At 39.3% G+C, this 23,809-nt stretch overlaps 2 protein-coding genes and 1 non-coding gene across 14 annotated transcripts in view; 2 read left to right on the top strand and 1 right to left on the bottom strand.

Moving 5' to 3' along the window:
• PTCD3 (pentatricopeptide repeat domain 3) overlaps window positions 1-3,311 on the top strand; it is a 29,980-nt gene extending 26,669 nt beyond the window's left edge. For all 5 annotated transcript variants that reach the window (XM_038561547.1, XM_038561545.1, XM_038561546.1 and 2 more), the window contains 4 exons: window positions 247-395; window positions 1,680-1,721; window positions 2,276-2,434; window positions 2,710-3,311. In XM_038561547.1, the coding sequence (XP_038417475.1) occupies window positions 247-395; window positions 1,680-1,721; window positions 2,276-2,434; window positions 2,710-2,788 (429 nt within the window). In that variant the 3' untranslated portion in view covers window positions 2,789-3,311. The remainder of the gene's footprint in view (window positions 1-246; window positions 396-1,679; window positions 1,722-2,275; window positions 2,435-2,709) is intronic.
• Window positions 1,244-1,378, top strand: LOC119864033. The gene has a single exon (XR_005372832.1). It is a non-coding gene; the product is annotated as a small nucleolar RNA SNORD94 (small nucleolar RNA).
• A 5,863-nt stretch (window positions 3,312-9,174) lies between the features above and the next one.
• IMMT (inner membrane mitochondrial protein) overlaps window positions 9,175-23,809 on the bottom strand; it is a 37,173-nt gene continuing 22,538 nt past the window's right edge. For 6 of the 8 annotated variants that reach the window (XM_038561536.1, XM_038561539.1, XM_038561538.1 and 3 more), the window contains 8 exons: window positions 22,065-22,168; window positions 20,491-20,626; window positions 19,857-19,986; window positions 16,214-16,228; window positions 14,560-14,783; window positions 12,405-12,536; window positions 11,333-11,462; window positions 9,175-10,119 (listed from right to left, as the gene is read on the bottom strand). In XM_038561536.1, the coding sequence (XP_038417464.1) occupies window positions 9,506-10,119; window positions 11,333-11,462; window positions 12,405-12,536; window positions 14,560-14,783; window positions 16,214-16,228; window positions 19,857-19,986; window positions 20,491-20,626; window positions 22,065-22,168 (1,485 nt within the window). In that variant the 3' untranslated portion in view covers window positions 9,175-9,505. The remainder of the gene's footprint in view (window positions 10,120-11,332; window positions 11,463-12,404; window positions 12,537-14,559; window positions 14,784-16,213; window positions 16,229-19,856; window positions 19,987-20,490; window positions 20,627-22,064; window positions 22,169-23,809) is intronic. The other 2 variants (XM_038561537.1, XM_038561540.1) reach the window with 1 other exon arrangement.

The following is a 23,809-nucleotide window of genomic DNA, read 5'->3' as shown; positions in this document are numbered from 1 at the left end:
CTTGACAGTAATAGCTTTTTGAAAAAAATCCTATCTAAAAGGAAAATCCATCTTGTATTTGAAAGATGTGGCCAGTTTGCAAATCACTTACCCCAGGCCAGGGCGCATTCTTCCTTGATTACTCGTCACTCCACATGTGAGTGGCAAACTGCATTGCTCTAAGATGTCAGTGCTTCTTTGGAGTCTCCTGAACCTGATTCTCATAAAACCAACCAGGCAGTTCTGCTGACTCTCAGAGCCTCTCAGCTTCAGGTGGCGTTTGCAGACTGTGCCGCAGATATCAAATCCACTTACGAGAGCCAGGATGCCAGACAGACTGCTCCTGATTGGCCAGCCAACTCTCTGAACTGTATAGCTGTCCTCTTTTTAAGGGCTGGGAGAACCCAGGAAGCCTGGTGAGTACAAAACCACAAGTGTAAATTAGAAGCATTTGTACTTGAATCTCAGAGAACATTTTGCCTGGTCACAAGTTTTCTAATTTGACTGTATAATGAGTTTTCTATGGGAACTGCAAGTGACAACTGAAAAGGAAACTTTTGGAAGACCAGTATGGTATATACATTGTATTTAAGAGATGACGCCATCTAGTGAGCTAATTCTCTTTCTGACCTGTTTTATATATTCATGGCCAAATAGTCACTTACCTGTTCACTTAACTGGAATGTTCAAAGAAAGTTATTTTTTAATATGTTTTGGGCATTTGACTTATCCATGTATTTCACTCAATGCTTAAAATGCAGGCTGTGCCCTTGGGACTTGTGGAAATTGGCATTTACAAACATGGCCTTGACTAAAACCATCTTTGTTTCACTGTATAGCTGTGTTAGGTGTTTTCATCAGCACCCCATTCACATACTAATTCTTAAGAATGTGTTTGTGAATGGAGCCCTTACATGCATTCCTTTTTCCAAAAGCAGAGAAGTTAACAAAAGAATACTTTGTAGGAGTAGTCCTGATAAGAGTGGTATGGCTGTATTTTGTTCTGGGTAGAAATATGTGTTCTAACAGTAAGTGGGGTACTTGTATATGGCATTTTCAACACAAAGTGTTGATTTGAACGGAGGATTGTCAGCCCAAAATGTGGCTGTTCACTATCTTGAGGAAAAAGCTGGTGAATGAAGGCATTGCCGCCTAAACTTGTCTTAGGAGTGTGAATCACACATATAGCCTGCTGCACTGCTGGTGACAAAAACCTTTGATGCTCAAATTTTTAAACTCCTGTTGACACACACTTGTTATGAATCAGGCTGTGATGATTGGCGCAGGGGTACGGACCTCAGCTGAGTCATGGGAGCTGAATGTATGTGTTTCTCCTTTGTCTTGCATGTGGCAGGATGCTGGGGAGCACTTACAGGAGACTTGCCTCAATCTGAGCCTGCTCTTCACAACGTAATTCTAGGATACTGATCTCATTCTGGGATTGTGAGAGAGGAAAGAGATCCCACTCAGTTGCATCCCTCTCTTCCAGCTACCCACAGGGTGTCGTCTTTTTTCCTGGGAGGACTGAAGTGATCCTCTAGAAGAGGATACACCACCCCCCCCACCACCCCCAATAATCCTCAACAGATTTGCTTGGGAAATTTGAAATGTACCTACATGAAGTTAGGAAAGAGGGAACTGAACCGCTACTATCTGCTCACCTTCTGTTTATTATCTTTCTTGTATCTCGTCTTGAACAGGAAAATGTTGGGGCTTTTCAGGAAGCACAATAAGATCCCTGGGTAAGTTGAAGTTAACAGGTCTGCCTCGGTATATCCAGGAAATAGGTGCATGGTTTTAACTCTTACCATGGGGTGATTGGGATTTTTTTTTTTTTTTTACATACTTTAGTCACAGTGATTGAGCATTCTTCTGCTAGGCAAATGGACAGTTGCTTCCACCATCTAGGGTATCCTAGATTAAGGAAGCACTGTGTTTAATCTGCTTGGTGATTGCAGCACACTGGGGATACATTCAACAGATCCTTAGTGAAGGCATACTGAACCAGTGTTCCTTATATTTCTTTGGCCCATTAAAGTTAGTCTTCTGGGCAGCCCAGGTTGCTCAGTGGTTTAGCGCCGCCTTCAGCCCAGGGCCTGATCCTAGAGACGCGGGATCGAGTCCTTCATTGGGCTCTCTGCATGAAGCCTGCTTCTCCCTCTGCCTGTGTCTCTGCCCCCCACCCCCTCTGTCTCTCAGGAATAAATAAATAAAATCTTTTAAAAATAAATAAGTAAATCTTTGAAGGGATTCAGGGGTTGTTGGGGAATGTTGACTTTTTGTCTTTCTTTTACAGAAATAAGTTGCTGAATGAGTTTATGGATTCTGCAAAAGCATCCAACAGTCCTGCCCAGGCCATTGAGGTAGTGAAGCTGGCAGGTGCCTTCAGCTTGCCTATTTGTGAAGGCCTCACCCAGAGAGTGATGGCTGACTTTGCAATCAGCCAGGAACAAAAGTAAGTCCTGAATGGATAACATAAAGTGATAAAAATGGAGCAGACCATTTGTCTACCCATTCAATGTTTATAGCTTTTTGCCTCCTGAATTTTTTTCTTTGCGAAAAATCAGGATGCATTAATTTAGTTAGTTATTTCATTTGTCACATACATCAGAGAGGCCTATAGTTTTGGCTCTTGAAACCTTTTCCCCTTTCATTATAGTTCAGTGCAGCTGCAGAGTCCCCTCCCACAAGACTGAAATGCAGTGTAACCCTCGTTTATTTTCCTTACAGGGAAGCCCTGGGAAACCTAACGTCACTGACCAGTGACAGCGACAGCGACAGTGACAGTGACATCAGTGAAGGCATATAAAAGTGGGTGAATCAGGAGCAGCTATGGCCTAGCATAGCTATTGTAATTACACTTGAGAATTGACATCTCTGTTCAACCATATTGTGAAGAGAACAAGAGAATTCAGACTTCAACTTTTAAGAACAATAGATACCAGAGGGACTACTTAAATTCCGAATTTGATACTTACTAAGCCACCCATTTAAACAGAAGCCGACCTACCATTTTCATTTCTTTGGACACAGCTCCTGGTTTCAGCATAAGCTTTGTACCTACAGTGTTTGTTGGCCAACTTCACTGTTGCCCTTTGTGGTTTGCCCTCCCATCATGGACTTGGCCTTCATTGGCTGATTTGCAACCTTAGAAAAGGACGTGTCTAAAGGAGGTTTGCACATGTATCTCCATTGATACTAGATCAGTATACCAATTTTAGGGATATTTAGAGGTGAGAAATTTGCCATTGTTTAATCATTTCTAGGATGCGGAGTTTTAAGCTACATGTATGGGAAAATGAGGGCTGTAAATAAACACTAGGTAATGTGCATTGAGCGCAATTTTTTTTTTTTTTTTTTTAGCGCACTTCTCTTACTTTGACATAGCCTGTTTCCCCTGAGCCCTGGGATTTCTACAAGTGCTTCATCTCCCTTGCTTCCCCCTTTTTTGCCATCACCTTTAGTTGTGCTCTACTGAAAGTGGTCTAAAGTGAGGACTGCTAATCAAGAATCTCTAGTCTGGTATTTCTCTTACCACCAGAACTTTGAAACAGTATTGGAAGTTAACAGGAACCTGCATGGTTTATTAGGACCATTCTTAACCCTTCACCAGGGCTTCCACAAGCTGCTTTTGCTCATACCTGGTCCCAGATTAACTGAGAGACCCCATGAGTTCCCCACAGATGAACAGCTTCAACCTTACCCTGCCAGGGTTGGCATTTATGAGCAATTTTGTACTGTTGTCTGTTCCGTTTACATTTTCCATCCATTCTATCTAGGCCTAGATCCATTCGTGCATCTTCAGAAATCTAAGTATTGGTTCATGTTGTGTCCTAGATTGTGTTTAAGACATTTAATTCAAGGACAAAGGGGGCAGGGAAATGACAGCAAATAACTACTTAAGCATTCATGTGCATTATTCCTTGACATATCAAAGTGAACAAAAGGACCATTAAGAAAGGTTAGCTTTGGGCAGCCCTGTGGCTCAGCGGTTTAGAGCTGCCTTCAGCCCAGGGCCAGACCCTGGGGACCCGGGATCGAGTCCTGAGTTGGGCTCCCTGAATGGAGCCTGCTTCTCCCTCTGCCTGTGTCTCTGCCTCTCCCTCTCTCTCTGTGGATCTCTCATGATTAAATAAAGATCTTTTAATAAATAAAAGAAAGGTTAGCCTTTGATTTTGGTTTACAACTTCCAGGGAGAACCTGGCTTCCTGGAGGCTTCTCTTCTCTGTGCTCCTTCCCATCTCACCTATACATGCCTCGCTCTCTTGGCCAAGTACTCACTCACTGCAATCCCTACAAATGTGTGGCACACTTCTCCCCTTGCCAGCCCCCAACTGAATCCTCACCATAGTGCTTGGCAGCTATAGAGTTGATGGGACCCCATCTGGACTGAGGTCATGGTAATTTATAATGGACTTCAATGTAGTTCAGTTGTTTTAACTGCTATAGTGCCCACTCTAGGCAAAGAACTGCTTCAGACTTTCAGAAAATTTGCCCTATGTGATTGGTCTCCATTCTCGTTTTTAAAGTTTTAATCTCTACATTCAACATAGGGCTCAAACCTAACAACTCTGAGATCAAAAATCACGTGCTCTACCAATTGAGCCAGCCAGAGGCCCCTCCATCCTCATTTTTAAATATTTATTCACTGACTAGTGAAATATTAGCCTCTAATAGTAAAAGATGTTCTGTTTCTCTACTTTGTGCCAAAAGTCAACCTATCCATTTTTTTTTTCCAAAATAATAAAGGTTTATTTTTTTCTCAACAGTCCTGGGTGGATATATAGGTCAATGGAGCAGAGGTTCTGTTCTACTCAGGAATCTTCTATCTTGAGGCCTTACCTTCTCTAGAACCTTCATGAGAAGGGTCTTCCAGCTGGCAGAGTACATAAGAGCACCTGTTAACAATTTTCTGGGCCGAGTCTGGAAACTGCACATCTCTTCTGTTGGTCCCTGGCTCTCCCCTCAGTTTGCTGTCTTTCCTTACAATAGTCGCTGATACAACTCAAGCACTACATGCCTGAAAGGCATTTACTAAAATGAGTGGCTTTTTGGTCATGTACTAGTCATTTTTAAGACCACTTTTAACAGCTCTTAACAGTTCACAGATGTTAATATAGGAAAAACTTAAAAGTCAGCTCAGCATTTCCAACAAAATGGTATGAGAAAGATTTGAGTTATAAATCAATCCAGTTAGGACCAGAATCCAGTTTTGAAAAGCTCTGGAGCATTAATGACATAAAGCAACCCTGTTAAAATAATCTGAAAACAATATTTTGGGGCATTGGGAACTGAGGGTAGTTTTACTATTTTTTAGAAACTTACCAAAAAGGACCAGGAGAAATCAGAGAATCAAAAACAAATTGTGGAGTCACGACCCATAGAATGGAAAGGGTCAAAGGAGGAGTCCTGCTAAATATGAATAAATTTGTTCAAAATGCCTCAGATCACCAGTGCGTGGAAATTACAAACTGGCAGATCTGAGGTTTAAGAGAGCATTTGAGGACTCTAGCAATAAAATGTAGTCTTACGTTGGTCTTTAAACTGTAGGATTTGGAAGTCAAATGTGGATGATTAGAATACTGAAATGGGTTAGAAAAAGTACACCACATGCAATAAAGCTGTTTTGTGATGTATTTTATAGTGCAATAGATACATGCATATAGATACACACGTGTATAAGTGTACCTGGTCATGATGTAAATTATTTTCCTGCTGGTAAAGTTCAAGTTTAAGAACATTCAAATAGGATATGCTCTGAGATGGCAGTCACTGGAGCAAGGATGTGTTAGGGCAAGTTTATGGAGTCATTTAGCAGATCTTTAGAGGCAGAGTTGTAATTTACCAGAGAAAAGTATTTGATTTGGTTGATAATAGGCAATGTGCTAATGGAATGACAGAAATGTAAGATACACAGGATCTGGGCAGTGGAGGAACATCCACCCTGGCCCAGGAAGGAGCCTAAACTGTAAAAACCCAGTCCATCCAATCCACACAGCCATGGACTTCAGAGAATTCAGGACTGCTGGAGATAAAGCCCATGAACAGTTTACAGAGCTTAGCAGGATTTCAGACTCTTGAAAACTAAATGTCCAAGAGAAATAAAGGTTATGTGAGCATTTATTCCCAGGGAAACCTAAATTTTGCCACCAGTACCAGTGAAATCTGTTCCTACAATGATGGCACTACCGTAGGCTCTTGTTTTTTTAAAAAAAAGATTATTTGTAAAAAAAAAAAAAAAAAAAAAAGATTATTTGTGAAACGCACAGAATTGGAGACCTAGGCAAAAGGAGAAGCACGCTCCCCGCAGAAAGCCTGATGTGGGACTAGATTCTGGGATCCAGGATCATGACCTGAGCCAAAGGCTCAATCATGGAGTCACCCAGGCAACCCTGGCTCTGGCCTCTTAATCCCTCAAGAACCCCTTCCTCTTCTGGTGACCAAGGGCAGTGTCCATACAACTAGCATGAACTAATGAGCCAGTGAAACCACATGACCTCCCCATGTAGAAAAGGACAGAGTGGCCAGCTATCTTCTTTCTCTTCAACCCCTGTCCTTTCTTACACTTTCCTGCTGACCTCATAGTCCCTAAAATGCTGCATTAGGGAGAAGAAAACCAGGAAGGTTCAACTTTGGTTTGTGATAACGGTGACCACTAGACCTGATGGAAGAGTGATTTGCCTGATATTGAATCCTTTTTATTTCCCGTGTATGTTAACTCATTATCTGTTCTTCACTGAGTTCAAGGAAGTTACTGTTGGGACAAATCATTTGGGACTTGGAGACTCCTTTTATCCAGAACCTGCTAAGAAAGAACAGAGGAGTTAATACTAAGGAAGAGAAAGACCATGGGCCTTAAAAAAGACTAACACTGCATTTTAGTTACATTATTGATTTTGAAACTCCAACAGTAAAGCAAAGATCAGAGTTTCAAAGTTCTATCTGGAGGCATGAGTTTAAAAATGTTGAACACTTGGGGATCCCTGGGTGGCGCAGCGGTTTAGCGCCTGCCTTTGGCCCAGGGCGCGATCCTGGAGACCCGGGATCGAATCCCACGTCGGGCTCCCGGTGCATGGAGCCTGCTTCTCCCTCTGCCTATGTCTCTGCCTCTCTCTCTCTCTCTCTGTGACTATCATAAATAAATAAAAATTAAAAAAAAAAACACTTAGAACAGCATTTGGCAAATTGTAAGTGCCAAATATACATTTAAAAAAAAAAATGTTGAACACTTCCTACAGCACTCAAGAGGGAGACAAGGTGTAACCCAATTTAAGGCTAAAATAGATTGAGACAATGAAAGCATGACAATGATTTGCTTCACACGATCAAGTCAGAAGTGGCAGAGATAGAACTTACCACTTATATTTTAAGTGAAAACCTGGTGAGTGAAGCTGCCTGGCTCTATATGCCCTGGGATGTATCCATCTTTCCCCAACTCTGCCTCTTTGGATTCCACTTTCATCAAGTAGAACTGAGAACCCATATAAAGGCCCTGTTCACTGAAGCGTTGGTGAGTGACATCTCAGGAAGATAGGAGTATTACTAGGCATGGAGAGAAATTCAAGGCTTGGCCAAGCAACCCCTTTCAGCATCATCCCATTTCCCAATATGCAATGGGGGTGAGGAGGTTAGTTAATGGAACTACTAAAATTTGAAAGCCAGTGGGTCTTCCTTATTTTGATTTATAGAGCTAAAATAAATTGTTCAATATTGTTTACTTATATGAGCCCAATCACATCTGATAAGAGTTATTTCCCAGCTCCTGGAGAAATTTAGATTTCCTTATACATGGTAATATTTTACATGCTACATAAGTCAAACAAGTAATAAGCACCTTTACTATGACGAACAGGTAAGCAGCTTTGCAAGTTAATGTATTTTTGCAATTTCATGCCATTCCAGAGGGGAAGAAAGGCTGAATTTAGAACAGCCTCATTATCTTCTGATAAAAATAGCCCACTCTAACTGCAGAAATTAAGGACATTACACAAAGAATGTGTTCCATCAGAGACACTACATACATTTTGTTAATTTAAGAATCTACTTAGGGGGCTCTTGGGTGGCTCAGTCAGCTAAGTATCTGCCTGCCTTTAGCTCATATCCCGGGTCCTGGGATCCAGCCCTACATCTGGCTCGCTCAGTGGGGAATCTGCTCCTCACTCTCCCTCTGTTCCTACCTCCCCCCACCACCACAACTGGTGCACTCTCAAATAAAATCTCAAAAAAAAAAAAAAATCTATTTAGGAGGAACATATAGAATATTAGTAGTACCAGCCAAGACCAAAATAGGACCAAAAGATCCCCAAATCAAAGGGCAAGTGTCATGCAAACTTCATGTAACAATCCAAATTCAGGGTCTGGCATATACCTCTGGAAATAGAATTCCTTTCACCTCCAGGATTTGCAGATGCTTTGCTCAGATAAAAGTGCCTCCTCAGTCACTTCGTGAACACAAACCCCAACAAAAAATTATGAAAAAATGTTGACAGTATTTTCATGGAATTAAAAAAAAAAATCAAAGGTAGGATTTTTTTATGTTTACCCAATATGGCAACTGTCCTAACCTTCAGAGAAAAAAAGTTCTCTAGGTTTCAGGGCAATCCAGTTTATACCACAAAATTATTCGATACTGTTAAGATTCCAGGCTCACTACCCCCATACTTCAACGAAGAGATCCCAGTCTGAGTACCAGAAAGGAGCAAGGTCGATTACCAGGGTTTCAGAACTGAGAGTTGTCATCTGTTTTGAGGGCTGTTGAATTAATTTATGGGTAAAAGAAAAAAAGATCCCTGGATGGCTCAGCGGTTTGGTGCCTGCCTTTGGCCCAGGGCATGGTCCTGGGATCCTGGGGCCAAGTCCTGCATTGGGCTCCCTGTGTGGAGCCTGCTTCTCCCTCTGCCTGTTCTCTGCCTCTCTGTGTCTCTCATGAATAAAATCTTTTTAAAAAAATAAAAATATTTATAAAAATAATAAATATTTTGGCGTTGTGGCTTGTATATCACTGGAGTTTGACTAGTTGGAATCAGTTCACCAGAACCTTCAAAACCAAAAATAGACCTTGCACTTCTGGAACACAATTCACTACCTGGAAACTCAGTGCCCAGGACTTCCTACTTCTGTTGCTGCTTCTCAAAGAGACTGTCTACACATACAACAAACCAGAAATGGCACTTTTTGAAAAGGGATATCAACTACTCAGTTTTCATCTTTCTGTTTTATTCAGTTTGCTCCAAGGGCAAAATCAATAGTAATAGCGATCACAAACATTATTTTGATTGGCTCACAAGCCTGATCAGTAAAACCTGAAAAACGGATAATGTTACACAAGTTGCAAAGAAAGTACTCCTGGAGTTCACTGACATGATAGCAAGTGGAAATAATATAAATGCAACAGGTGTTAACATTTAGAACAGTACTTGTAACCTGCTCCTTCTTAGACAATTCTGGGACCCTGTTGCAAACTCTTCATATATCACTGCTGATTCCCTTTCACATAAAATAGGACTTTACAAAACTCTTCTGGACCTTACTCTTGCTGCACTTGAGTGGTTCCTATTCCTACAGCGCTGGCGTATGCCGTCAGGATTTCCACTATCTGTTTAGTTTCTAGGGTCATTCGGGCTTCCTTCAGCCAGTCCTGTGCCACTCGTCTGGACTCCCCTTTCAACTGATTGACAAACTTTGCTGCCAGCTCCAGATCACCATGCTCAATGCAATAGGAGGCATAGGACAGTAACTTAAAAGTGTTTATATCCTCAGGGCTGAGCTCCGCTGGTGGCTTCAGTTGCTGAGGCGGGAATAAGAGCAAAGACTGCAAGTAGGAGAGGAAGTACTGATATAAGCTATTTCTGGTTTCGTCAATCATCGCTACCCTTCGGGCCAGTTTTTGAACAGCATAGAAACGGGCTCTAAGGGTCTCTTCACTGTACACCCCACGGGTCAGGGACTCTGGAGGGATAGCTGCGGTTAGAGCTTGGGCAAATTCACTATCAGCACAGTTGACTCTGATGGCCTCAACCGCACTACCCAGCGGGACAGTGGGCAGGTCTGCAGATGCGGTCTTCATGCTATACTTTAATGCCTCCACTGAGAGCCAGAGTTGGTGGGCTTTTCTGGCCTCCTCTTCAGCAACTGCATGACCTATAAAGAAAAAAACGGCAAAGAAAAACATTTTCTCACCATCTAACTACATGTCCTTCTCAATACCTCCAGAGATCTGATGCACCCCATACCCTAAACAGGCTAAAGCCACACATGTAAATGATGGGGCCAGAGAGCCTTTTCCAACCTTCCCTACCATTATTTCCAGCATGTTCTTTCTTAGGAAGCTAGCCTCTTCATTAGGCAACATGGGAAGCCTAATTTGATGAGGACTTTTTTGTTTGTTTTTTTAGAGAAAGCGAACAGGGGAAAGACAGAGGGAGAGAGAATCTTGAGCAAGCTCCATGCCCAGTGTGGAGCCCAAAGCAGAGCTTGATCTCATGACCGCTGGGATCATGACCTGAGCCAAAATCAAGAGTCGGATGCTCTACCACCTGGGGCACCCAGGTGGCCCAGGGAGGACTTGATTTTAATAAAACCATGGAGAAAACTGGAAGGATATATGTGCACAAGCATTAATTATGTCTCTTTTCCCCTCCTTCTGGGACATCTAGGACAACACATGGTATCTAATTCAGAGATACTTATTTTAGAATGTTTGAGAAAGGGACATATTTAAATTAGGCTAAGACTTATGTTAATGCCATCAGAAACTTCCTGCAAAGGAATGGAGGACTTGAAGTAAACTTAATGGACTACTGGATCTTGAAAGTTCATGAGTAGTTTATTTTTATACTTATCTGACAAAGATGGCTCTATAATACCCTCAAAGAATTCATTTTAACATCCCATCAGGACATTTCTCTTTTAATGTGGTACATGAAAGCTTCAGATTAACTACTGTCCATTTGGTGGGTTGAATCAGTAAATCACTTCCAGAACAGGGTTGGAGACACATCAGCAGAGCTAGAGAGAGAGCATAGGGATACACTACCTTTGCTCCACTCAGGGCACCGAAGACATAACCAAACTGTGTTGGGTATCCTATCTCATAAATAGTGATCTTCAGTCTATCACACAGAGTAAAACTTCAAGTATTTAGATTTAATTTTTAGGTTCTTTTTAATTTCCTCTCACAAACTATGTTCCAAACTTTCAAATCTGGGCTAATTTTCTCAGAAATGAATGAAATTTAATAGGATGAGTTCAGCATCTCTAGGTCCTAGTGTTGATGCACATATCCCATTCTCCTAATAAGAAATTACCCTAAAAAGTTGGAATGAATAAAATCATAAGAGGCCCATGTGCTCACTCTGAACAGCCTGTTCGATTCCTCTCAGTCTGGTATAGGCTGTGTTTATATCCAGAGTAAAGTTGTCAACTTGCTCTTGACTGAGCCGACGAAATTGTAACTCTTGTTCAGCGAGTTTCTCAGAAAGGTCCTGAAATAAAACATAGTGTCCAGAAAAGAGTAGTGCTACTTCAACACATGTCACTTATAGGGACATTACAATCTTCCAGCAACTGCCACTTCCACAAGCAAAAAGGCCCTTTAAAATCTCCAAACATTTGTCATGAAAATCTTCTGCTATGTGTTAAGGTTTCAAAAATTTCCTAAAACCCATAGTTGATGTATGTGATTCCTACAAATTTACTGATAGAACCAAGTTTTAGAGGAAACAGGCCAGGAGAAGAATGCAAGCTATTAAAAATGGAAAAAATGCCAACTTTAGGAAGTAACTGTACAGTCACCCCAACATGATAAACTGTATTTGATATCCTCAATTCAAGAACTTATATATTCTTTTTTTTTTCTTAGAAAAATACCCATCAAATAGAATTTAAAGTAAAATACCTTTTCATTGTGGCATAAATTTCAATTTTCTGGGAGATTTCTTTACGTGGAAAACCTCATTCTCTTCTTGTGAGACAAAATAAGTTAATATATTATAAATGGCTTGAATAGAAACTAATTATGATTAAAGATATCCTGACTTGCTGTCATTTCCAAATTAACTTCTCTAGGATGTTTCCTCAGATATAAAAATCTGAGCATTACCACATAATCCATAGGAATTTGTGGTGATAAAGCAGGAGTTACACATGTCAAATATATCTGTATTTTTTAAACCCCCTGTACCAACCCACCTTAAAGCTTTGAAGGCTCCAAATGACTAGGACACAGATATAAAACACATGTGATCAATAACACATAGATACATCTTTATGTAAAAATATACAAAGGCCCCATTGTACCAAGACTGGGTGCCATTAGCAATCTTTCCCCACTCTTCCATATCCTCAGAGAGAATGACATACAGAGCATATGAAAAGGAAAGGAAAGACTATTAATGTAAAGCACGTGAAAAGGAAAAGGTCCTCACCTGTTCAAATTCGTATTTCAGTTCCTGCTCTTGTACCCTAAGGACATCACGTAAGTGATCAGTGTGGGCAGCAGCCTGTCGGCGAAGCTGGGTTCTCATTTCATTCTCCATGGCATCTCTGACTTCTTCTACCTGTGAAACCACAGGAATGATTAGTTCTCAATTCTCCACATTTGCTTTTAGAAAAAAGAGAAAGACTAGTAGAAATGATAACAGCTTCCATGTCCTAAACCTTTATGATGTACCATACATGTGTACATATTCCTGACTTCTCGTACATCATTCAGAAAGCTGAACGTTGGAAGGTGACTCAAAAACAAGGTCACAAAGCTGAGGCAAAAAATCGGATTTTAAACAGAGGTCTAGGAGTCTCTCTGGCTCCAAATTCTGTTTCTCCCATATCACCAGGCTACGTCATATGCAAGGTGAATACTGTCATTTCCTGATCACACACTCCCTGGGAATTAACAAATCACAACTCTTGGAAAAAAATAACTACACAGACTTGGGATCAAACACAGCTTCACCACAACCAACTGTGTGACCTATGAATAATAATGCCTACTGTAAAAAAACTATTAAGAAAATTAGTATCTGGTAGTTACTTTACACAATTTCTTCTAAACAAAGAAAACTGCTCGGAAACTGCTTACTTTAATATGTATTTAGATTCACAACATGGCCCAGACCCAACCAAAAATATGAAAAGCCTATCATGTCTTGCCTAACAATTGCCCATAGGTCATATTACAAATTAGTTAGTACTGATTATCTGGAATTCATAACTTACTTTTTCTCAGAAATAATGTAAGTAATGAATAAACCCATTCAGTTAGTGCATAAATATTTATAAAGTGCTAATCCTTTGCCAGGCAGTGCCTACCATATGCCTGGATGGAATGGTACTCAAGGCACACAAACTTTTTTGTTCTCACATAATGTACAATTCACTGGAGGAATTGGACAGTAAATAAACTGGACATCTCAAACTGTGATACTTATTTTTAAAAAATACATAAGGCAGTATGAGAGAAAGTAATACAGATACTCTACAATGAAGGAACAGGAAAAACCTTGCAGGAAAAGGTGACATCCAAACTTGTAATTAAGGTTTAAAGAGAGGAACCGTAACAATGTATAAGGCAGAGCAAACACCCCAGGGCAAATTATGTAGTGAAGGTACAAAACCAAACAAAAAACCAGGGCACTTGGCAAATACAGGCAATAAGGGAAGTAAGGAAAGTCTGACTCACAGCAAAAAAGAATGAGATCAAGAAGCCTTTTTTTTAGTAGGGGTGAAGAGTTTGGATTTTGTATTAAATGCAGTGTACAGTCAGTGGAAGATTTTCAGCAGCCTAGTAACTGATCAGAATAGGTTTTAGAAGGATCAACTACCATGTAAACAGACATAGAAAGATGGGTATGAAAACAGAACCGGGGGACACCTGGGTGGCTCAGTTGGTTGAACATCTGATTCTTAGTTTCAGCTCAGGTCATGCATGCATGATCTCAGGGTCGGGGGTCAAGCACCACCTCGGGCTCCATGCACAGCAGGGAGTCTGCTTGAGGATTCTTTCTCTCTCACTCTTCCCCTCCCCCAGCTCACACTCTCTCTAATAAATAAATAAATCATTTTTTTAAAAGGGGGAAAAAAGAAAACAGGGAGCCTCTTATGGTGACAATCTGGACTTAGGGGAAAGTGGACAAATAGGATTTTCTTTGGATGCAGAACTGGTGGGATGTGTCAATGGACCAGGTGTGAGAGTTGAGGGAGGAATGACAAAGCATGATTTCTGGCTTGAGCAACTGGGTAAATAGAGATGTAGAGAGAAAGAAGCTGAGGGGCTGAGGGACACGTTGGGGAGAGTGAAGAAATTTGCTTTGAATAAGTTGAGTCTGAAACAACTACTGAAAATTCAGTTAGAGACATCCAGTAAGCTGCTCGAAGGAGGAACCTAAAGGTGAGGCAGAGGCCAGAGATAGCAACATAAATGTCCCCATGATAGACAGGATTTCACTTTCTAAGTCACAGGACTAGGTAAGAGTCTTGGTGATAGTTTAGATGGATAAACTTGGGAGGCTGAGCAAAGGGGGCAAAGAAGTAGCCAACAAGGCTACTCAAGAGGATTCACTTTAAATTTCTCATTTCTTCTACCTTTTTGTCCTGTTCGGCCTGTATCTCACTTCTGTGATGTTCTAATGCTTTTGCCACTGCAGAGTCAAATGCCCGCTTTTCTTCCAGCTTTTGTTTTTCCAAGGCTAGTGCAATGTGCTGCTTCTCTGTGGCTTTCTGTTCTGCTAGCTCTCTATTTAGTTGGTCAATGCGGCGATGTGCATGAGCAATCAGGGAATTCAGATCATCAGTAGACAGCTTGTCAGCTAAACAGAAAATGACATTAAAATGTTAATGATTTCACGAAATTATACATCTACAAGGTACTTATTTCAAATGAATGTTAATTTAAACCGCTGTAAAGAAAAGCAAAGGGTGGCTAACCCTTTGAAGACAGATTTAGATTCTCACTGCCATCATGCATAGCCTGTGTCCAACTAACTAAGGTATTTTCAGTCCCAAGTACAGTAATTTAGATAGGCCTTCAAGTATATAATCAATTCTTTTCCAGGAACCCAATTTAGTACTTCCGATCTGAATTATAAATAGACTATAATTCATCATAACTTTACCTCTAAAGACAGTTTACATACTAGTCTATATTTTCATTCATGCATTAACTGTGATTAGTAATAACAAGTATCCTAATATTCTTTTCTGCTAAAACTCAAATTCAGATTCTCTAACTTATCCCTGGTAAGAGTTTTTATTCCTTTTCTTAAACATTACCTAGGACAGTGATCGGCAACTTGAGCAGTTCATGAGAATCACTTGTCAAGCTTTTTAAAATATACATGCCCAAAGATTCTGATTTAGGCTTAAGCATGTGTGTTGTTTTCAAATCTCACATTCCAAAAGTATTCTGACATATTACTATAGGTTAAGAATTTTAACAAAATCAGGGGTGCCTGGGTGGCTCAGTGTTTGAGCGTCTGCCTTTGGTTCAGGTCATGATCCTGGGGTCTGGGGATCGAGTCCCACATCAGGCTCCCTAGAGGAGCCTGCTTCTCCCTCTGCCTAGGTCTCTGCCTCTCTCTCTGTGTTTCTCATGAATAATAAAATCTTAAAAAAAATTTTTTTTAACAAAATCAATGTGTGAAATACTACATGATAAATGGCCCAGTTCCACAATCAAAGAGCTGAGGAGAAAAAAAGAGCTGAGAAGTAAAAAACAAAGTGGCAATAAGAGACTTACCAAATTCAACATGTGTAGCTCCTTTGGATACTGATTCAAATAAAACAACTAAAAAAACTCATTCTATAAAGTTTGGGGATATTTGAACACTAAACAGACACATGATGACATTAAAGAATTATTGTTTTAGTTGTGATAATGGCACAGTGTTTTTTAAAAACATACAGGAATTATTTACAACTGAAAAGGATATATGGTATTTGGGATCTGCTTCAATATAAGCTGGGGAAATGAATGACAAAAAACTAGCCATGTGTTGATAATTGCTGAAGTTGGATGACAGATCCATGAGCTTATTATAGTTTTCCTCCTACTTTTTACTATTTGAAATTTTACAAAATAAAAGTTTTAGCACATGAATACCAAAAAAATCTAAATCAGATTTATCACATGCAACATAATTCTATGTTATAAATTATTTAAGATTCTTTAGTTTAAGAATCATAGGCAAACAAAAAGACTTCAGTATTTTAAGAATCAAAACACATGTAATTTACTCACCTAGATCAGAAATACCTACAAAGGAAAAGAACAGTTTGAAAAAAAAAAACCATACATATTTGTTATTAATCATTAAATAGGAAAATCCAAAAAGAAATAAGGAATCAGAAACTAGTAACAGAAAAGTGTATTTAATATTAGAAAGCAAAACAATAGTTTATTTCTTAAAACTTAAAAGGACATAGAACAATATAAATCAAGGTAAATTCTAACATTTTGCAAAGAGTGTCATTCATACTGAAAGTAGCTTTGGTTTCCAGGGGCTCATCAGTATTTTTGCTAGAGCAATCAACTTAGTTTTTACACAGAAACTGCAATTCTCATTTACTAACACTGGCCCACCTGCCCCCACCCATTTATGCATTAGTTCATAGCATAACTCACTAAGTCTCAGTCTGGACTCTGTTCTCAGTACTAGACCTCTCCTAACATTTCAAATAATTAATATTTCCTCTTTGGAAACTTAAAAGCAGTGAACTCACATTAAATCTCCATTTAACCTGGGAAAATTAAATTAAGAACTATGACTGATTTGATGGTACAGGATAAAAAAGTAATTTGGATGAAGCACCACCCTGAGGACACAGTGATAGGAGAAGGGAAACACAGCCAGTCTCCTGCCTCTCAGCATGAGCTTCTTCTCTTCACATCATGGGCATGACTCTTGGATTCAGAAAGTTCAAAGACTGGTATTTTTCATCCAAAATGGTTCTAAAAGTCAACTACTTCATCTGGTATTAAACCAAAAAAAAAAAAAAAAGGAATCTGGTTGCCAATGTTGCAAGAAAAATGGGCAAGATGAACAAAATGAGATGTCAGTCTCAACAAGGTAAAAAATATAACTATACAGTCTATAACAATAAAAGAACTGTCCCCTGGAAATAATGAAAATCTACGCCCTGCACACTTCATTTTCCTATCCTTGCAACATCCACCAACGCTCCCCCTTAAAGGCTCCTTCTCCCTCCCCCCATATGGTGTTTATCATTCAGTTTGTTACGCTTTACATGTGTACACATCCTAAAACAATACACTATTTTGCTTTGCATGTTCTTAATTAAGCTTCATGTAAGCGGTATCCTATTCTATGTATTCTTCTCCAACTTTTTTTCTTAACATTTATGTTTGAGAGATATAGTTTTAGTTCATTCTTTTATACTGCCAAATGGAAAGCACATTTAGCAGTTTCGGATTTTTCTGCTCTTACAAATATAAGGCTGCTATGAATATTTTTATGTCACCTTGAACACCTGTGTGTCATCTTAGGCACATACCTAGGAGCTCACCAGTTGGATCAGGGAGCATATACATTCTGAACTTCACTAGATACCATAAGTTATGGTTCAACAAATCAATTGCTAAATGATCACTTCTAAGTTTCTTTCTATTCTTCATCTTCAGTGCCCCTGGCACACACACCAGGAGATCCCTATCACTCTGCCCTCAGATTACTTCAGCAGCTTTTAACTAGCTTCCTCGCCCTTAGACATCCCTTCCCTGCATGTTCAATGTCATGAAAATTAATTTTCCTCATTACAATCAGATCATTCCTCTTCTCAAAAGCCTAAAAGGGAGTCCTATATTGCCAATACAAATCAATCAGGCAGAGAAATGAGGCTAGTAGTGGGTAAGAATGAAATCTTGGCTCTATTTCCAACCTTGGGCAAATTATTTTAAACCTCTTTGTGTTTTAGTATTCCTATCTGTAAAATGAGAATAACAAAACTTTATCACATAGAGCTGTTATGAATTTTAATTTTTTTTTTAAGCAAGTGAGCAAGCATGTGCAACAGGAGTGTGGCAGGGAGGAACAGAGTTAGAGAAGGATAAAATCTCAAACAGGCTCCATAGCCATGATGGAGCCCAACGCAGGGCTCAACCTCACTCACTCAGAGATCATGACCTTAGCCAAAATCAAGACTCAAGACACTAAACTGAGCCACCCAAGCACCCAGGGCTGTTATGAATCTGAAATACGCATGAAGCACTCAGAACACAGTGCTACATACGAGATCATGCTAAATAATGTTGGCTGTTTTATGTTTGACACTGCTCAGTTATCGAGAACACAGAAAAGATACCAGACAAATGAATATCACCAGGACATTTATAACTTAGTGAAATAGGACTGAAGTCTGGCAGAAGTCTTAAATGAGTTCAGATTTCAGAGGCGAGGATATTTATCAAGGGCTGGGGTAAATGTGGAATAATTAACTATCTCCAGTGCAACATATCAGTAACACTGAAAGGAAAATTTGTGGCTGCAGGCAGAGGTGGAAGGGAAACTTTATCAGATGCCATGTACTTTTCAAATTCTATACCATGTAAATGTATAATCAATTTTTTCAATTAGTAAAAAATTAAAATGGAGATTGCACACATCTCACACACATGCACATACACAAGGTCAGAGACTACTGCAGGGGACTTTCACTTTCCACAGGATACATTCTCGTTTGTGTCAAGTTTCTCAACCTTGGTAGTAATGACATTCTGGACCACGTAATTCTTTGTTGTGAGGAGCTATTCTGTGCATTGCAGGGAGACTGGCAGCATCTCTGGCCTCTATCTACTGAATGCCAGTAGCACCTCCCTAATACAGCAGGCAAAAATGCCCTAGGTTGAGAATGATGACTTTAGGGTTTTCATATCTTCCCAAAGGCATTTTCAAAATCAGTGAAAGAATTTTTAAAGTTAATAACTTCAGAGGCTGGCTCAGAAATATGAGAATTTAACCTAGTGGGAAGACCATAGACAAGTACTTTAGAGGAGAGAAGGCAAATTCCTAGGGATGGAGCTCACAACCAACTCTCCATAAGCAGAGTCTGTACTGCTCTTTAGACTTTATTTCACCTATTTTGGCCAACCTAGATTCCCCCAACTATCTTACCAATGTCCCATTTATGCCAAGCAGCTAAACCTCAGGGACAGAGATACACACACAAAAACCAATGAATAAGAATAAGGATAATGGGGGCGCTAGACTGGCTCAGTGGGTCAATCTTGGGGTTGTGAGTTTAAGCCCCATGCTGGGTATAGTAATTACTTAAAAATAGACACTAGCATTTAAAGAGTATTTTGAATTTACCACGACTGGTAATTTATGTGACTGTTAGTACTCTCAGAGCACTTCAGGAAAATGTGACTATTCTCTGCAGTTACACTCTAAAATTCACAATCGGAGTTCCCTGCAGTCTGAACTATCTGCAAGTCGACAGTCATACAGATTTCTTTATCATGTGAGTTTTTAACCATACTGTCACTGAGAAGTCCTAAAGGCGTGCCTTAACTCATTACGAATATTTTTAAATTGAATAATTTCACATATATATAATATTCTAACAGATTGTCATTCTCACTTGGATTCTAAACTTTTTTTTTTCTTGAGTAGCAGAGATCTGAACAGAATCATGAGTTATGGAACTAAACATTGGCTGGAACTTGTGTCCACCATGACTAAAACCACAAGTGTGTCACCTATCATGGTTGTGATTGAAATAAAATGTGTAAAACACTGTATTGTACACCAAATGAGAGATGCATACCAGAGGGGTTTGGATTAGATGAATGGGGTTGAAGCAAGTTTAGCCAACCTCTTGTTAAAACACAAACAGAAAAGTACCAACACCTGAGTTACACTTACTCATCCCTTTCCATCCTGGCAGGACTTCTGGAGTAATACTGTCCAGTTCTCGTTTAAAGTCATCCCGGGCTTGGACCACCAGCTCATGATACTGAGACACAACCTTAGCCTCAGACTGAGCTGCTTTGACCTGAACAAATACAAGGGGAATGTGGTTAAAGTGAACAGGAATTACCATAACCTTCCAAAAAAAGAGAAATTATATTCATATATTTATATGTTGGCTGGGAAATACATAAAAAATAGAGAAAAAGCTAAAGCTCAGAAAAGGAACATAATATAAGCCTTGTAATTCAGACAAGCCCCTTGCCATCTTACTATCCCCCTGTCCCTCTCTCTGGTCTCAGGAAACTACTCATACAGACTAGATAAGTACACAAAGAAGATCTACTACAAAATGAAAATTTCCATTTAATAACCATGACCAAAAATGTTACCTATTATAAAAAGTATTGACAATAATGGATAATCCACTTTGCGCCCAAGTTTTTAAAATTAGTAACAACTACTATTCCTTGCAGGAGAAATGGGAGAAAGAAAGGAATCTATTATTTTCTTGAATTCTTCAAATCCTTTGACTAAAGGATTATATTTTTAAATTGTTTAAGTGCTATAAAAGACCTAGGAAACACACCTTTTGGACCACATTATCCAGATCAACTATCATGTTGTGAAGTTTCCCCTCTGCAGCAGTTATATGAGATTTGGCCCCAGGAACCTCTTCTTTTTTTGCATTTTCAATTACACTTTTCATCTTTTCTAGCTCTTCTCTGGAAACCAATAAAGCAAAACAAAGATTTAATATTATTCTTTATCAACCTTAGGAAAGAGTTTGATGTCAGTACCACATGTAATTGCTTAGAATCTATGAAAAAATATAATTTGAAAAAAAATTCCTCATTGTTTTTTCACAGTAAATACAGGTAGAGAAGCTTTCCTTACAACAACTGAAAACAGCTTGGTCAGAAGGCTAGATTTATTACTAACATAGACCAAAGGAATAGCGTGATGTACAAGGAAATATACAGGCTTCAGAACCAGGCAAACTTGGATTCAACTCCAAAATCAACTTCTCCTTTGTTGCTCACCCTTGCGTGGGGATTAGAAGTACTTAATGAAAAGAACCTGGAATAGTCCCTACCACAACAAGCGAACTTAATAAATGGCACTTTTTGCATTGATTAGGCTGACTCCCCCTGCCAATAAGACCTTAAGGAAGGGAAAAGCAAGGGAGGATACTGAAGAGCTCACTAAGCAAACATAGCTGGGCCTCAAGGAGTTCCCATTTAGTGTTTCACAAACTGGATGAATTATGGCCTACTCACCACAAAACACAGAACTCTAAAGACCTGATTCAAGGTCTAGTGATGTGAGCATAACATCTTAAATCTCCTAAAAGACACGATGACTTCAGGAGAAGACTTCCCTTTCTCTATCAATAATAAATATTTTATTGGGGCGCCTGGGTGGCTCAGTCAGTTAAGCATCTGCCTTTGGCTCAGGTCATGATCCCAGGGTCCTGGGATTGAGCAAAGTGTTAGGCTCCCTGCTTAGCAGGGAGTCAGCTTCTCCGTCTCCCTCTGCCGCTCCCCCTGCTTGTGCTCACACTCTCTCTCTCTCAAGTAAATAATCTTTAAAAAAATGTATTTTATTAAAAATAACAAAATTTTGAATGACAGTGATTCCAAAATGTTGATGAGAACCTTTAGTCAAATGTAGGTTTCCATCATCAGAAGTCAATTTTAAACTTGGCTTGCTCAGTCCTAGTTTTAGCCAAATTCCAGAAATCAAGGTCTCAATGGCATAAAAATAGACCTATTAATAACTACTTTATAGTTAAGGCAAAGAGATTATGACATACTCTCAAAATTCTGATAAAACTGTCCAGGCCATCCCTGAGAAATCTTGAAATTATGGCAGAATCTCAGTAAATCTGTAGAGATACATCACCTATGCAACAATCCAAAGAAAAACTGCTTTTTATACAAGATCCTTTATATACGTTCTGCCAAATATATTTAGGCCTAATTATATTTTATTCCCTCTCCCTTTCTTAAACCTGTGTTCCTGAAACCAATACAGATCAAGTAGAGGTGAAGGGAAGGGTTTCTCTGCCTTCTCTTTCTATACAGACAGTACAAAGAAAACCCAGCCCAAAGAAAGTCACCAGGAGGCCCTAATTACTTGTTAAAGTCCATGAGTAATTACTTGGCTTTGAGAAGGGCATCAGCAGCCTCATCAACTGCCTTTCTGCGTTCCTTCAATGCACCCTCCACTGTGCGCCACTGAGCAGACTTCTTCTCACCTGCAATCTAAACAAAAGGCTTTATTTATGTAAACATGAATAACTACCATTACCGTTTATAGGATAAGCCAACATGGTTTAAATTTAGAAACAAGGGCATTAAATTCAAAGGTAAAAAATTTCAGTATTTCTTCAGAGTAGGGTCCCTTAATCTAAGGTTCATGGTTAGGACCAAAGTTCACGAACCTCATCAACACCCCCCTCAATACCAACGAACAAAACTATGAAAGATTGTGGTCTAGCACATATAAATATTTTCTAAGGAGAGATGACTTTGTTATGAGATTCACAAAAGGAGATTATGAAGCAGAAAAGGTTAATAAGAACAAGAACTTTATGAATTGTTTGTTGATCACTCTTCAATGAAGCACCACAATTTAAAATTTGAATTGTAGGTCTGTCTACCAAAATCAGTTTAAGGCTAAGTAGAAAGTTTATACATTCATACAGTCCTTACTCCTCCAACACATCATCTTCAAGAATGACCCTCTCTAACTGGTAAAGTGAAAATCAACTATTATCAAACCCACTGCCCCACCTGGAGCTGAATTTTGTAAAATGTTATACACACACATACACACACACACAAAAGGGTTCCTTAAAAATCCTTATAGAGGTCCAAGGATAAGCTATTTTGTAGAATAAACAGTAGAATCCTACTATTAAGCCAAATCCAACTATTCCAAAACACTGCTTTGAGAAAGTAATTCTGTATCTATTTTAAGAGCCCTTGTGCACCAGTTTTTTTTTGTTTTGTTTTTTGTTTTTTTTTACTAGAAGAAACAAGAAGTTGGAATCCATTTTTAACATTTCAAACCTTCTGTTCATTCATATTTCTGGTTATTTTGTAACACTAGCTAATACCCTCTAATCTAATTAACCACTACTGTAAGATGTCCTTTAGTTGTAAAATCTTGATCTCAACAGATTTCATACGATCTAAATCCACACGCATTACATATTGTGTGTTCACTGGGAAGAGGAAATACCCTCTTACATAGTCTTCTGCCAAAGTAAATACTATGGACATTTAAATCTTCTAATAAGGCGCCTGGGTGGCTCAGTTAGTTAAGCATCTGCCTTCAACTCAAGTCATGATCCCAAAAAGGTCCTAGGGATGGAGCCTCACATGAGGCTCCCTGCTCAGTGGGGAGCCTGCTTCTCCCTCTCCCCATCCCGCTCATGCTCTCTCTCAAATAAAAATAAAATATTTTTTAAAAATAAAAATAAATAATAAAGCTTTTATTCAGTGTCCTGAAACATACCAATCTACTTGCATTTGAACCCAACTCCCTGCCTTCCCACATCTGCATAGCCAAAATATTAAGTATTCTCTGCGTGGTTTCCACTTTTCTGACTGAACTCTGACTGAAATTTAAATTTCTTCTTTCTTGTACTTTGAATAAACCAAAATTTTAAGTTTTTTTAAAGGCTGAAATTTCAGGCTATTTACATCAAAGCCCTAATTTAACTTTTTTTGTGATTTATGTGCACAGGACTAAAACAATGCAGTGTGTTTCAATTTTGTAAAAAGTACACAGTGTGGCAAAGTAATTTTACTAATCATGCAAGATCCTGATCCCTGAGATTCATAGTTTATGTACTTATTTTTACTCTTTAAATGACCTAGTATCAAGAAACATTTTTA

This window comes from Canis lupus, chromosome 17, assembly GCF_011100685.1.
Source record: "Canis lupus familiaris isolate Mischka breed German Shepherd chromosome 17, alternate assembly UU_Cfam_GSD_1.0, whole genome shotgun sequence".
NCBI classification, from domain to species: Eukaryota; Metazoa; Chordata; class Mammalia; order Carnivora; family Canidae; genus Canis; species Canis lupus.
This window is presented reverse-complemented; position numbering and strand designations above follow the sequence as displayed.